The sequence below is a fragment of the Globicephala melas genome, chromosome 4, assembly GCF_963455315.2.
Source record: "Globicephala melas chromosome 4, mGloMel1.2, whole genome shotgun sequence".
In the NCBI taxonomy this organism is placed as follows: Eukaryota; Metazoa; Chordata; class Mammalia; order Artiodactyla; family Delphinidae; genus Globicephala; species Globicephala melas.
This window is the reverse complement of record NC_083317.1, coordinates 58029243-58044515: the sequence shown is the minus strand read 5'-3', so window position 1 is coordinate 58044515 and position 15273 is coordinate 58029243. Positions and strand designations below refer to the sequence as shown.

At 43.2% G+C, this 15273-nt stretch overlaps 1 protein-coding gene across 3 annotated transcripts in view; it reads right to left on the bottom strand.

Moving 5' to 3' along the window:
* Positions 1-2642: 2642 nt before the first annotated feature.
* PLCXD2 (phosphatidylinositol specific phospholipase C X domain containing 2) overlaps positions 2643-15273 on the bottom strand; it is a 51709-nt gene continuing 39078 nt past the window's right edge. The window contains exons 4-5 of one of the 3 annotated variants that reach the window (XM_060298047.1): positions 8630-8717; positions 2643-7614 (exon numbers count right to left, since the gene is read on the bottom strand). In XM_060298047.1, the coding sequence (XP_060154030.1) occupies positions 7465-7614; positions 8630-8717 (238 nt within the window). In that variant the 3' untranslated portion in view covers positions 2643-7464. Of the gene's footprint in view, positions 8718-15273 lie in introns of all 3 variants that reach the window. The other 2 variants (XR_009563696.1, XM_030836747.2) reach the window with 2 other exon arrangements.

The following is a 15273-nucleotide window of genomic DNA, read 5'->3' as shown; positions in this document are numbered from 1 at the left end:
AAGATGTTCAAAAAGAGCCCAGCCAAACCCAATTCTCGGCAAAAATGTGGTAGAATCAATTGCAATCATTTTCGGCCCGGAAAGGATCGTAAGCATAGGTCATTCCCATAGCTTCTTCACAGTGGACTCTCAAAAAACTTAAATTTATTTTTATTTTTAATTTTTTTTAGGTTTGGAAAGGGTTTTATGCTATATAATTCTCACAAATTCACAGTATATATTAACAGAGGCTCTGAGGAGTCTGCTATAAAGGAATCAGGTTAGCTCTGCTTAATCCATCTTCTCTCAAAGCCAATGTCAACATTACAGCCAGTATTATCTTTCTAAAATGTAAATGTGCTGAAAATGTTCATTGGCTCACCACTGTCCTCAGGATAAAGTCCAAATCTCCTAGAATGGGTTATAAGACCTCTTGAGATCAGGCCCTGCATACCTCTCCAGTCTGTTAACTGATTCTTTATTCCCTGTATGTCTGTGCTCCAGCCATACTGAACTATCTGCATATCTACATGTTTGCTCTTTTTTGTGTCTGTGCCTTATCACAGAAATGCCCACCTTTGCACCCACACCCCCACCCCACGAGGTTAACTGCTACTTATTAGTCAAGGTTACTAACATTGGAAAACTTTTTTTAAGCCAGTATGTCATCTCTTCTACCTTTTCATATCACTTATCACACTGTATTGTAATTGCATGCTTACTTATTTTTCCTATCCCTGCTCTTCTGTAAGCTCCTTAAGGGTATTTCTAGTATTTTTTTTTAAACTTAAATTTATTTTGAAAGGAAATTTTATATCACTCTTGAAAAACCCTGGATCACTTTGCTACAGAGAGAAGGTAACCAAAAGATAAATACAATACAAAATGATATTTAATGTTCGCTAGATACTATTATCTTTTTTGTTTTTGCTGAACAAACAAGGGTCAAAGAGATTTTTGTCACTAAGCTGAGACTTTCGCCTCAACTAATCAGAATGGTTAAGTGATTAACGATATTAATGCTATTAGGATGTGGTCGCTTTCCACCTTACATCATTTTGCAGACCACCAGTGGTATGAATCCCACTCTCTGAGCAATGTATCGATATATTTGGTCCAGGGATTGTGCAACTTTCTCTTTCACTGTCTGAATGTATCTGCTTTCTCTCTCATTAATTGGTTTCTGTTAAATCATTTACCAGTAGACACAATGGTTAGCAGTCAACCGTGTAGAAGAGGCTGTGCTGGGTGCTCTTTGGAGGGGGTGGGTGCAAAGTCCCCACCCTAGTATTAAGACTAATAGTTACTCGAGTATTTACTATGTGCCAGGCTCTGTGCTAGATGCTTTCCATATATTTTCTTGTTTGGACTTCTCAATAACCCTTCAGAGAAGGTATTATTAGTCCTATATCCTATATACTTAGAAATATTAGTTTGCCTAAGATCACATGGCCAGGGCATGCTCTAGTTGGGACAGAAATCCAGGTCTATGCATCTCTGAAATGCCTGTTCTTAGTTTCTGTGCTAAATAGAATGTTTATAACCCAGCTATAATATGACAAATTGTGATTAGATATTAAAGGGTTCATATATAACGCAACAGTTCCATTGTCATAGGGGCAATGTTTCAGCCCAAGTGTATGTTCAGAAATTGAGTCAGACTGGTAGAATCATTGCACTTTCACCACGCAGGTTACACCTGCTTCGTTTATGTTTGGACACAGCCCTATCTACATTATGTTGTTTTTTTATTAAAACCAAATGGAAATGACTGGAAATGGTACTTATCAAAGCCAACCAAAGTACAGTATGGTAGACTTACTACACAATAACTAAAAACACAGGCAGAAAATTCTGACTATGACTATGTTCTTCACTTGCTATGATAACTTGAATAGAAATATAATTATCCCTAATTACCTGTTCTAACATTCAACTATATGAAATGAATAATTACTTAGAATTAATTTGATTTCTGCTAAATTCATAAACGGGACTTTCACCTCAACTCATTATTTTTGTAGGGTATAGGGCAAAAAGAGAAATTCACCAAAACTAAGTGGCCTCAGATACTCTATTAAAAAGAATTAGGAATGAGGAGAATATTGAAATCTTCATTGCCAGCAGAAACTGTAGGCCCACTTTTATTTATTCCTTGTATGCTCAACACATAATCTCCACGTTGTTCTATTTCTGGGCATTTGGTGACCACTCAGAGTAACATGGGCCAGAGGTGTTGGTCAAATGAGACCATGAATGTAAGTAGGATCGAGCCTAAGCCTAGTGCAAACAGCTGAAGTGCTGAGGGTGAAGCTTGGAAAAGCATGGGTGACAAGACTGTGTACATTTCATGCACAGCTCATTTTGGGAATCGCAGGCCTGTGCAACTAATTCCAGTATGTGTGAGACAAAGCTGAGAGGGTCTTCATCCAATATACTATAATCAGGCTTTTTTTTTTTTTTTTTTTTTTGCAGTACGCGGGCCTCTCACTGTTGTGGCCTCTCCCGTTGCAGAGCACAGGCTCCAGACGAGCAGGCTCAGTGGCCCAGCCGTGGCTTACGGGCCTAGCCGCTCTGCCGCATGTGGGATCTTCCCGGACCGGGGCACGAACCCGTGTCCCCTGCATCGGCAGGCAGACTCTCAACCACTGCGCCACCAGGGAAGCCCAATCAGGTATTTTATTGACGTTGAGTCTGTAACTTTTTAAAACAAAATTAGAAGTGGGCCAATAATAAAATTTGCATACCAACAAAGGAAAAGTGCCTGCCAAAGTTTTATATTTATTATTAGGTTTAAGCCTATTTAGGTAGTTCAAATCAAATACAAGAAAAGATATCATGTCATCATATCTACTAAACTTTTTTCACAGTTAAAATGAGGTACTCTGGCTTTACAATGTTTTAGGTTGAATTAAGCAGTTTAATCCAGGTTACCAGAAAGATGGAGAGAGATATATTTGAACAATTATTTCCTAGGGGGAAAAAAAGCCATGTGAAATGCATATGAATAAGATAATTATGCCACAAAATGCATTTCAGAGTATCAAGCAGCATATATGTAAAATTTTCATTCTAACCTTAAAAATTGGTGTAATGTATTATTTTTTTACTTAGCAAACAGCATGCATTGTCATATAAAACAAGCATAAAGAACAAAATATAATATCTAACAGAGCATTTATCAGGTTCACATTATCATCTGAATTGACCAAGATTTATTTTCACTTTGACAATCTCTATACCTTCTAATCAGTGAGGTTAATGATTACAGTTGGCATATACACAATACAAATAATGCATACATGATCTGCACGTAATACTTATTACCATTAGGGTGGAAATTAGTAAGTATAATAGCAGTAAGGTACCACTGTTTCTAGAATATGTTCTAAGATTTATCATATTGATAGGATAGATTTATGACTGAAGTGTTATTAGTGCTCTAACCTAATAACAAATGTAAAACTGCAAATGTACAAAGCTACGGAAGGCTTATTTGACTTTTCAAAATGCTGTGCTTCTCGTTGGGCTCAGAGTTTGTGACAAGCCCCAACTATTTGAATGAAGTACTGGCCCCAGGTCTGGGGTCCAATCAGGTAAAGTTCTATTGATGGGGTTTGAGTAGGGGTGCAGAATAATGCCTTTGAGGAGAGTAAGGTGCAAAAACCACTGTGGTAAGAGTGTATTTGCACATCATTGAATGTATGTGCTTTTTATTGTAAGTTTCGCCAGCATCCTGTGATTAACAGTAATCAGCAGCTGGTCAAGGGTGACCAGGAGACAAGAGGAGGCAGTGGTATATTCCATGACGGAGATGAGAGGGAAAGATATGGAAAATGCCTCTAGACTATTGATGGGGGGTACTCAGTAGACTGTGGGATTGGATTCCCAGTGAAGGGAAGGAAAATATTTTATCCAAACTATGAGGCTTAGAAACAAGTTTGAAAAGTCCTAAGAACAAGTTTTGTTGGAGAAAAGACTAGAACACTATATCCACTGCAGGGTAGAGAGCGTTATCTTAGGATACTTTTAGTGTCTAAGACTGTGCCAACAACATCAATAGCATTTTGTCCACTATTCCCCTGGTTTAGGGCCAATTCAGTGATGACAGTGCCATTAGTGTCATTATTTCTAGTAGGACTCTGGGGAAGCCAGAGGATAAGGGGACAGTGGAGCTCTCGGAGCAGTAAAGAGCTGTTCACTATCATTTGGAATTAAGGGTAAAGTTTCCAGCTAATTCACTTATCACCCAATCAGTTCACTCCTGTGTGTCCCAAGGCAACATCTGAGTTGACACAGCTCTGGTAGCAGATATTAGGAAGCAGTCTGAGGCAGAGGGGCGAGATAGATGTACAGGGAAGTTGGCGGAATTTAGGGGGACAGCCACGTTCTATGCCATACAATATAAACTTCCTGTCAGTTTGGACGTTTTATGTTTTCAGTTTCTATTTATTTCCTTTTGGCATAACGTGACTATTTAGCATGTATTTGGGAAAGCTCACCTCCCTAGCTCAGATATTGCTTTCAGCCCTACTCATCTCATTTGACGGGTCACTAAAGGTGCCACTGGTGGACAAGTCTGTCGTCCTAAGCCACTCTCTTGATAAATGAGCTCTCTACACATCTCTACACATCTCACACAAGGAAGACTACTGCCCCTCTACACGCTCTGCACACAGGCATTTAACCTAATTATTAGGGACCTGATGTTTTGGGGGAGCTAGTTGAGTGTGGTTTGCAAAACATCAGACAGCATTTTTATTCCAGATGAAAGACCCAAGGCAGATTTAGTCCAGGATCGCTTCTCTGCTCTGCAAGGGGAGGGGGGGGGGTCTCATGGCTGTGTTCCCATCATTAGCCCGTTCCATTTCCCAGAACCTATCAGTGAAAGTCTGCAATTAGCCAATGAAGGCCATTACAGAAACTTCATCTGTGGCATGAACTAACTCTGTAAGATGGCCTAAATTTGTATCACGCTTTTGCTTCCTAGGAAGCAAAAGTTTCGTCTCAGGCTTAATCTCTTCTGTTTCTCCACCTTTAGTTTAGCACTAAGCCCCCTAGCTGGATTGTATGTAATAATAATATCTCTGTGGGCAGCACTTCAGAATAAATGAAAGTAGAAAATCCTGACCCACCATGAAATGCATTTAATTCCAGAATGCTCCACTACATTGTCTTATTGAACAGAAAGATAAACATTTTTTTCTGTGGTACGCAAACCTCTCACTGTTGTGGCCTCTGCCGTTGCAGAGCACAGGCTCCAGACACGCAGGCTCAGCGGCCATGGCTCACGGGCCCAGCCGCTCCGCGGCATGTGGGATCTTCCCGGACCGGGGCACGAACCTGTGTCCCCTGCATCGGCAGGCGGACTCTCAACCACTGCGCCACCAGGGAAGCCCCTAGAAATATAAACTTTTCGATGAGAATATAAGGTCATGTTAGAAGAAGTAGGATTCTTAAGGGTGATCATTACCTGGGCTCAGATCTTGTGTTTTTGTTTGCGTTTATATAAAATCCTGGGTTGGGGCTATGGCTTAACTGTTCTCAAGAATGCAGGGGTCTGGACTCAGCACTAAGGAAAATAATTACACTTAATTACTATAGAGTCTCATACAGCAAATACGTAATATTTTTGGCATAACCCTTTTAGATGTGCCATTAATTTAAAGTTTAGTATTCAATAATTTATCATTCCCTTCCATCAATTCCATCTTGACCTCTTTCTCCAATCCTAAGAATATCTTCTGTACCCATGAAACCACAGTGGTACCTCTAAAAGGCTCAAAGTTCAAGCCTTTAAACACTGCTCTACTCTAACTGCAACCTGTGACTGTCCCCTTTGCCATGAAGCCATGGAGGTGTGGCCATGTGGGAAGTGGTCCTGGGAGCCCAAGAAAATCTCAGTCTACATTTCAGAATGAATGTGGCCCCAAATCCTGTGAAACTAAAGTCCTCTTTTGCTCAATCAAGTAGCTTTTTCACTGATCTTGAAGTTCATTCTGAGCAAATATGATAGCCTTGTTTGATCCAAAAAATCCCAAGACCTTGTGAGAATAAGCGATGTGATCAGGTCACAATTTTTTATTGTTGGCAGTTGCAGAATGAGTCATAGACCTAAAGTGTCTCTTCCCCCGGTCCCATCACTGAGTCTCCTGCTTGGCCTGAGGTCAAGGAGCAGAACACACACATCCTTTACAATATATTAAGCAACTTTGTCTTGGGGCAGAAATTCTGCCAATTCAGGGGTGTTTACCAAGGGTGAACTGTAAATAATCTTCCTCCTATTTTCCAGAACTCTTGTGCAGAATTTCAGAATGCAGGCCAGGCTGGCAACCCAAAGCAACAGGAAGGAGTGAGCGCCTGGCCCCTCCACAAAAAGCAAGACTCCATGCGTGCGACCTTGGTGTGGTTTTCTGTGCTTTTTCGTCATGAACATCGAGGTGCACTTAAATGTTACAACCCAAGTGAAGTGCAACGATATATTTTAACACTAAAGGAGAAAATCAAGTAAACATTTCACTGAACAGTCAGCAGCCCTTGGGTGTCACTGGCATCCTGTGTAGATACCTGTCAACACACCTGGCCTCATAGCACCAAGCGTCTGGGCAAAGCTAAGGCTCAAGTAAAACAGAGCAGAATAATTCTCCTCTTGCCTCCATATCTCTTTGCCAAGTAACAAAGGGCTTGAAGTAGGGAAATGATCTAGCCCCTAGCAATTGACCAAGTATTAAAATCAAGACAAAAATGAAATAATGACAACACAAATAAAACCCTGAGGGTAGGCTAGGGAATTTCAGAGCTTGTCACTGCAGTTTAATATCAGAATCGAAGGAAAATTAAGAAAGTGAGGGTACTCACTTTCTCACTCCTTTCCAGAGAAGGCCCTCAAAAAACTGACAATAAAATCCCAGAACCATCTCTGGAGAGGGATTCAAATGCAAGAGAAGGAACAGTTAAACCAGAGGCCTTTGCGTTGTGACGTCCTCGGCTGGGGCTTAAATTACTTTAAGCAATGTAAAGGCTGGAAGACCAAGTGTCGGGGGTGTGCATGTGCTCTTAGCAGCTCAGCTAGGACACCCCCACGGCAGGCAACATGCAAAATCCAGCCATGAGCATCGGAGAACAGGTGTGGGAAGGTGCTGGGAGGTGGTCCAACCATCTGTATAAAGGCACACAGCCGTCCGGGATTCCGTGTTATCTTTCAGCCTTAAGGATCCAGAAGACGACACTTCCTTAGGGATTCTCAGAGAGTTCTGAGGAGCACTGAAGTACACACACTCCCGTGGCCAGTGTTCTTTCTAGCACCTTCCTTTTCATCGCTCTTCTAGAGGGTTTTCCTTAAAAACCGAGAGCTCTTCATGACCCATTTCATCTTCTGTTCCAGTGCACGGCTTGGTAGTGGCTTCTCGGGTCTGGACCACACCCACACACGAACACCGTCCCCAGCGTGATGGGCTGGGGTGGGGGGCAGGACGTCTACAGCATCTATAGTAGAGTCAGAGGTCGCTCATGGTCCTGAGATGCGTGGTCCTGTGGAGGGGAGGAGGACCGTGGCAGCATCTGGCCTGGGTGAGAAAAGTTCAGGAAGCTCCTTTGTGAGTGATCTTGAGGTAAGAAGCACTGAAGATACTTAACCTATAAATAAATAAAAGAATAAATAAATAAATAAAACACAAGAGGGCTCTTTATAGATAAGCACCTCTTCTCAATAATAATAAAAAAATCCCCTCTTGAGTTTCAAAGCCCTCCTTCGGTGGTGATTAGCAGGCTCAAAACAACCTGCAGAAATTAGAACAATCAAGACACAAACTGGAAGTGTTCCAACACTGTGTATTTCTCACGGGATGACACACCATCATCTTAAATGTCCCCGAGGTAGTCTTGTTTTCAAGGAGTTACAGAACAGCTCCAAACCCACTTGTTTCTGATACCGAGGACAGTACGCACGGTTTGTCTAAAGAATGAAGATGACCAATTACCAGCACAAGCACTGCAAGACGGCTTGTGGCTGAAATAGCTTGGTGATAAATACGTCTTACTCTTGGGGAAGAAGTGGTGACGTTTAACACGCTTAGAGAAAACTGCTGCTTGGCCTTTCTCCCCTCAGAGCCCCAGGCTGGTGATAGAGCCACCGCACAGGGCAGTCCACACCTGCCACGAGCCCTCCTTTGGATCAGGAATGCCCTTCTGCTTCAGCCTTCTCTCTGCCTCAAACACAACATCCCAGAAGACAACAGGGAACTGGGCCAATTAGGGGACACTCAATACCCCAGTGGAACCTGGAAACCCCACTTCCATATTACATTCAACATCATATGCCGTTGGGGAGATGCTGACCCTGATCACATGAAACAAGCTTTCTTCCCTCGGACTTAAGTTTTTACAAAGTCTCATTTGGGAAAAATGCAATTAAAAGCCCTGTAATTTTATCCAAATGGCCCTGTGAGGAGGGGAAAAAAAAATATCCCCTCCTCTGACTCCCTTCACCATCACTGCCCAGGGGCCAACTTAACAAGAAACCCTTCAGAACTCTAGCCTGGATCAACAACTTCAATATTAAGTTAAATAACAAGTTAAATCAGCATTTAGCCAAAGCTCTATCCTCCTGTAGGAGGTCATTCAATTCAATGACAGCTGTGGCAAAGTCCACCAGGTCCACGAAGTCAGACGTGATGATGTTGACACCCAGGGCTCCAGGCTTCTGAGTCTTCACCCAGTCCAGGATGGCAGGAAGATTCCTACACAGGAGAGTGTTGGGGCAAGAGAGAACAGAGAGTAGCGTTTAGAAACGGGAAAGAAAACATTTCTGTTAATGTAACAAAAGCGTATCAACAGAGGCATAAGCTCATGGTGTCATAAAGGGACACCAAATTTGTCCCTTTAAGCTTAAACCTTTTTCAGGGACAGAGTGATGTCTAGTCCATTAGAGAACTGTACTTTTAGGGTTTCTGTGCTGGAAGAAGAAATTCTTCGCCTCAATCACCAAAGACATACCATGTCAACAGGATCTTGAAAAACTAAGATCAAGAGGCTAATTATTGGTGAGTTCTTTAATTTTTTTGTACCACGAAATTTTATCATGAAACTTTTCAAACATATCGCAACACTGAAAGAAATTTACAGTGAGCATGTCCACCATCTAGATTCTACCACTAACATTTTACTATACTTGCTTACCATATATCTGGGCATCAATCCAGCTTATATTTTTGACAAATTCCAACTGCAAACATCTATTACACATTCCCCTCAGTATCTCAGCATGCAGATCTAGGGTTCAGTATTTGTTTTCAACCTGTTTCCCTTTTGACGTGATGTTTATACCCAGTAAAATGCACACAGCTTAAGTGAACACTGGTTGAGTTTTGACAAATGTATATATATAACCCATACCCATCTCAAGGTATAGAACATTACCAGCACCCCAGAAGGTTCTGCATTCACCTTTCCCATCGATCCCTGCCCCCATTCTTCCAGAGGCAATAATTATACTGTTGTTGTTATTGTTGTTTTTAAGAAAACACAGATTAAATTTGCCTGGTCTAGAATTACACATAAGCCATGCAATGTGCATTCTTGTGTGTGAGGCTCTTTCACTCAGCATTATGGTTTTGAAATTCATCCATGTTGTTGCATGCATCAGCAATTTGTTCTCTTTTTTAGTCATTGGATAGTATTCCATTGTATGAATATACTGTAATTTATCCATTTTCCTATTGATGGATAAATGGACTGTTTCCAGTTTTTGGATATTATGAATAGAGCTGTTATGGTCATCCTTATACAAGTCTTTTTTGTGGACATTTATTTTCATTTCTTTTGGGTAAGTACCAAAGAGTGAAGTTGTTTTATTATATGTTAGGTTTACATTTGGTTTTATAAGAAATTTCCAGATCTTTACCCAAAGAGGTCGTTCCATTGTACATTCCATGAACAAAGTATGCGAGTTCTGTTTGCTTCACATCCTCTCTTAAATTTGGTGCTATAAATCTTTTTAATTTTAGCTGTTCTAGCAGATGTGTAAAGTTATCTCACAGTGTTTTAGTTTGCATTTTTCTGATCACTAATGATGTTGGGCAGTTTGTCATGTACTTATTTGCCATTTGTGTATCTTCTTTGGGAAGCATCTGCTCAGTTCCTTTACCCATTCTCTCTTTTGCTCTTTTTCCTTTAATTGTTGAGTTGTAGATGTTACTTATATATTCTGGATACTAGCCTTTTGTCAGATAAGCTTTTTGAATATTTTATCCCCACCTGTAGCTTGCCTATTAATTTTCTCAATGGCATATTTTGGTGAGCTGAATTCCTTAATTTGGATGGAGTCTAATTTATCTTTTTTTGTTTTATGGTTTCTGTGACCTGTCTAAGAAACTTTTGCCTACTCCCAAGTCACAAGATACTTTCCTGTTTTATAATTTTAGCTTTTATGTTTAGATCTAGGATCCATCTCAAGTTAATTTTTATATATGGTGTGAAGCAGGGGCCAAGGTTCACTTTTGCCATATGGATATACAGTTATTCCAGCAGCACGTGTGGCTTCTTATTGGACCAATGCTTGCTCAGTTGTCTTACAAATGCAGTCTGTCAGTCTCATGTTATAATTTCTATGTGAAAGCCAGAATGTGATCCAAAGAAGCTCACAATTCAGAGATGTAAACAAACGATGACAGTTTAATGTGATAGTTCCTATATTAGTAGTAAGTGTAAAATACCACGGGTGGTATAGAGGAGGGAGTAATGAAGTACTCAGCTTTGCATCATGGTGACAATAGCTCACTAAATACTTGCGACATTGAGGATGCTATAAGGAAGACACAAACCAGGGCTTATGTTTTGGTTAAGAGACTGGAGGTTGTTTTTAGGAAGGATTTTCTCTGGGTAAAAACTGAAAATAAGCTAAGTTTATTTCTTAATGGCCCCTTTCTCTGCTTTTGGTAACACTGTCCTTGGTTGTCATCTTCTCCCCACCTTGTGCCTCTGAAGCTGTCTTCCCTCCTCTGAGTGTACATTCAACTTCTCAGTCTCTCTCTAGGCAACGCTGGCAAGGCCTTGAAGCATTTTGTCCTTCTCCACTTTCTTTTCCTTTCATCATGACAACTGTAATCAGTCCTGGGTCTCTTCCCTCGCTCAGCAGACTCTATGATCAGCCATGGGCTAAAACACATCTCACAAATTGATTTGCATTTTTATATTCATAGCTAATTATGACGTAATAAGCCAATATCACAGGGGTACTTCCATTCTTAACTGGGGTTCCTGACAATTTAGTAGTACCCTTGATTTGACCATAACCTATTCAGTTTCTCTGCCTCAGTCTCTCCCCCTGTAAAATGGGGATAATAATAAAACTTCATATAGATTTGGGGGAATTAAATAAAGTAATATGTGTAAAGTACTTAGAAGAGGGCCTGGGATATAATAAGTACTCTGTAAGTGTTGGGGACCAGAGAAGGAATCATAAATGGTAGAGATTTGGGGGTGGGGGTAAGAAAACTTCCTAAAGTGGTCATATCCTGCTGCTTAGGTGACAAACTGTGTCCTGAGAGGGAAGGGTCACAAATGCAGTCATCCCTTGGAGACAAAGACCTGGAACACAGAGGGGCCCACACGAAGGCCACAGCAGCCCTGAGCCTGATGCATTTCAGCCTCCTTTTAAAAAATCCGCTGATCCACGTTTAAGTATGAGACTCTGGCACCACCTTCTGGTCATCACGGGGAAATGAGAATGAAAGGTTTGGTCAAGGCACCTCCAGCCGACTCCAGCCAGAGCCAGCCCGTGGAGGACCCCTGGAGGCCTGGAGGCCGAGCAGAGGGAAAGGCGAGCACCTGTGGTCTCCTCTCCGTGACAAAGAGCTCTGTGTCAGCTTCGGGTTCTCGTGTCAGCCTTCCCCAGGGCAAGGATCAAATAAGCAGGATTGTACACAAGGATCGAATAACGAGGAAATGCAGAACCCACTGAGCAGGGGCCGCTCTATTCTCTTAACTCTTGGCCTTCACCAAGCCCTCTTCACCAAGACCTCTTCACCAAGACCTCTTTACCAAGATTTCTTTACCAAGAGATCAGTGCAGACGGCTGAGTCAGATACTGCTCTGGGGCCGTGAGGCACTGAATCCCAAGGGCTGCAGAGCAGCAGCTCACAAACTTCCCCCTGGCTTAAAGGCCCACTGAGAGCAGGGCTGGTCCAGTGCAGGGACGGGCATGGCATGCCTGTCTTGTGCCAGGCACTGTGGGAGACGCTTCCCTGTTAAGACTCCACAATCTTGTGCGGTTTTATTAACCCCACTTATCTGGTAAGACAACACACAGCTCGGAGACCTCAGGAAATTTGTCAAAGGCAGTCTGTTTTTTTTTTAAAGAAGATGTTGGGGGTAGGAGTTTATTAATTAATTAATTAAGTTTTGGCTGTGTTGGGTCTTTGTTTCTGTGCGAGGGCTTTCTCTAGTTGTGAGCGGAGGCCACTCTTCATCGTGGTGCACGGGCCCCTCACTATCGTGGCCTCTCTTGTTGCGGAGCACAGGCTCCAGACATGCAGGCTCAGTAGTTGTGGTCACGGGCCTAGTTGCTCTGTGGCATGTGGGATCCTCCCAGACCAGGGCTCGAACCCGTGTCCCCTGCATCGGCAGGCAGATTCTCAACCACTGCACCACCAGGCAAGCCCAGGTAGTCTGTTTCTAAGGCACTGTGTTAATTTTCTAGGGCTGCTGTAAGAAAAGGCCACAGACTGGGTGGCTTAAACAACGTAAGTTTATTTCCTCACAGCTCTAGAGGCTGGAAGTCCAAGATCAAGGTGTCAGCAGGTTTGGTTTCTCCTGAGGCCTCTCTCCTTGGCGTGCACATGGCCACCTTCTCCCTGTGTCCTCACAGGGTTTGCTCTCTGTGCACACCCATCCCCAGTGTCTCTGTGTGTCCTAATTTCCTCGTCCTATAAGGACACCAGTCAGACTGGATTAGGGCCCACCTGAATGGCCTCATTTTAACTTTACCAGCTTTTTTTTTTTTTTGTGGTATGCGGGCCTCTCACTGTTGTGGCCTCTCCCGTTGCAGAGCACAGGCTCCGGATGCGCAGGCTCAGCGGCCATGGCTCACGGGCCCAGCCGCTCCTCGGCATGTGGGATCTTCCCGGACCAGGGCTCGAACGCGTGTGCCCTGCATCGGCAGGCGGACTCTCAACCACTGCGCCACCAGGGAAGCCCAAGTTTACCAGCTCTTTAAAGGCCCTATCTCCAGATATAGCCATGTTCTGAGGTACTGGAGATTAGGGCTTCAACATGTGAAATTCCAGGGAACACAATTCAGTCCGTAACAGGAACCAAGTCAGGCTTCAACCTTGGGCCTCTGGTTTCAGTCTGTGTCCCCTTCTGCGGCCCCATGCTGCTGTGCCCTCAGGCTTAGGCAAAATTTGCTTTCATTTGATTTCAGTGGGAGTGCAAGGTTTCTAAGAATCTAGGGGAAACTACCTTAGAAATTCAGTCAGAATGGCTATGTTTTACCCCTGCACCGCAGCAGGTAGGCGCACCACAGGGGACACCCCCGTGCCCCAGGCTCTGGGCCCTCGGGACATCACCTGCACAAGGTCACTCCTTCAAGACTGGGGAGGTCGTTGGCACAGAGAGTCAGGCAAAAGAGGAGACAGAGAAATATGTTCCAAACAAAAGATCAAGACAGAAACTCACAAGAAGATCTTAATGAAATGGAGATAAGAATGGATATATTTTTCATGGCTTCAAGCAAACAAAATCACAAGTCCAAAGTTGACCTAAGAGTTAGCGGGAAGGGGGGGTTAACTGCCTGCTGAGAAAACCACCACTACATTTATAGGAAAATATACCTTGCCTTTTCCTCTCGGTTAAGCTGATAACTGGTGCCCAGGACCAGTCTGACAGCACCCCTTGTGCCTTACGACAGACCTTCTGGGTGTTGGCTCTCAGGGAAGGCCTGTGACAACTGCTTCTTCCATATGCTTGAGAAATGAAATATTTCCTGCCATGTCAATAAACAAAGGATGTCACAGTCATCAATGACTATACCCCTCAAACGTGAGCCGAGGAAACTCAGGGCTGAAAAGAATACCTGCCATCTAGCAGCCCGCCAGACTGCAGCCACTCCCTGCGGTGAGCCCTGAGGAAACTCAGGATGTGTCAGGATACTGGCCCCAGATGGCTGAGGTGCATATCAAAGGAATGATTACAGTGAGCCAAGACTCTTGCATCTTCCGTACATAGAAAAGCGCTAAATTCCTTAACTTGAGATATCTGGTTTTCTTTAATTAGCAATAATCTTCTGACGTTCCCGACAACCTGCCCTTTGTTGCAAAGCTCCTCTGTATACTGGCTTCCCCCCTCGCCTCCTTGGAGCAGCTTCTCAGAGTTATCTGAAACGCTGTCTCCTGAGCTTCAGTCCTCATTCTGCCCCCAATAAAACTTAACTCGCAGCTCTCACGTTGTGCATATATATTTTTTAAGTCAACACGCTTGTTCAATAGCCCAGGGGAAATGACAGCCACCTGTCGTGCTGGTGTTTGGGAACAAATTTGACCAAAGCAGCTCATGTGGAGGCCTAGGAAGCCTAATGCATCTCGGTAACATTCTTGTGACCAGCAGGCGGCAAGATGCCCCAGTATCCTTCCAATCTCCCAGATGTGTGCCTGCAGCCAGCAGGTTAAGGCTCTGGCGTGCTAGGATGCTGGGACTTTGGGCGCGTGCGCCATCGTTACCTCTCAATGGAAGAGGCTTGTGCTTCATCTGCAGCCAGATTAAAGATGCAGGAACTCACGAGTATGAAAAGCATTGTGACTTTGTGGGTTCAGAATTGTAGCCAGTAAGAGCTGACCGGATTCAGGTGCTAGTGAGACAATCACAGACCAGTGGAGCAGAAAGGAACAGGGCACTGAAATGTGCTACATACAAGTCAGTGCTTGGATGCTGAAAGGAGCAATGGTCCAACAGTCAGAAGTCCACGGATGGGATGTAATACTGACTCTTACCAGCTTTGGGGGTCTGGGTCACTTAACCTCATTGGGCCCATCTGAAGTGGGGACAATAACATGCTTTAGACAACGTGCCCTCCTGGAGGCTGGCTTACTTTAAGAACCTAATGAAATCATCTGCAAGAGGGTGCTCTATATTCAGAATACACTATACAGATATAACACATCCTTATTTTTAAAGACTTCCTCTTCCTTACAAGTACAGCTCTCTGCACAGACTTTATTATAGTGATTTTCACAGTGTTACATAGAAATTTACATGTTTATTTTTCCCGATAGAATGTACGTCTGTGGGGGCAATGACTAG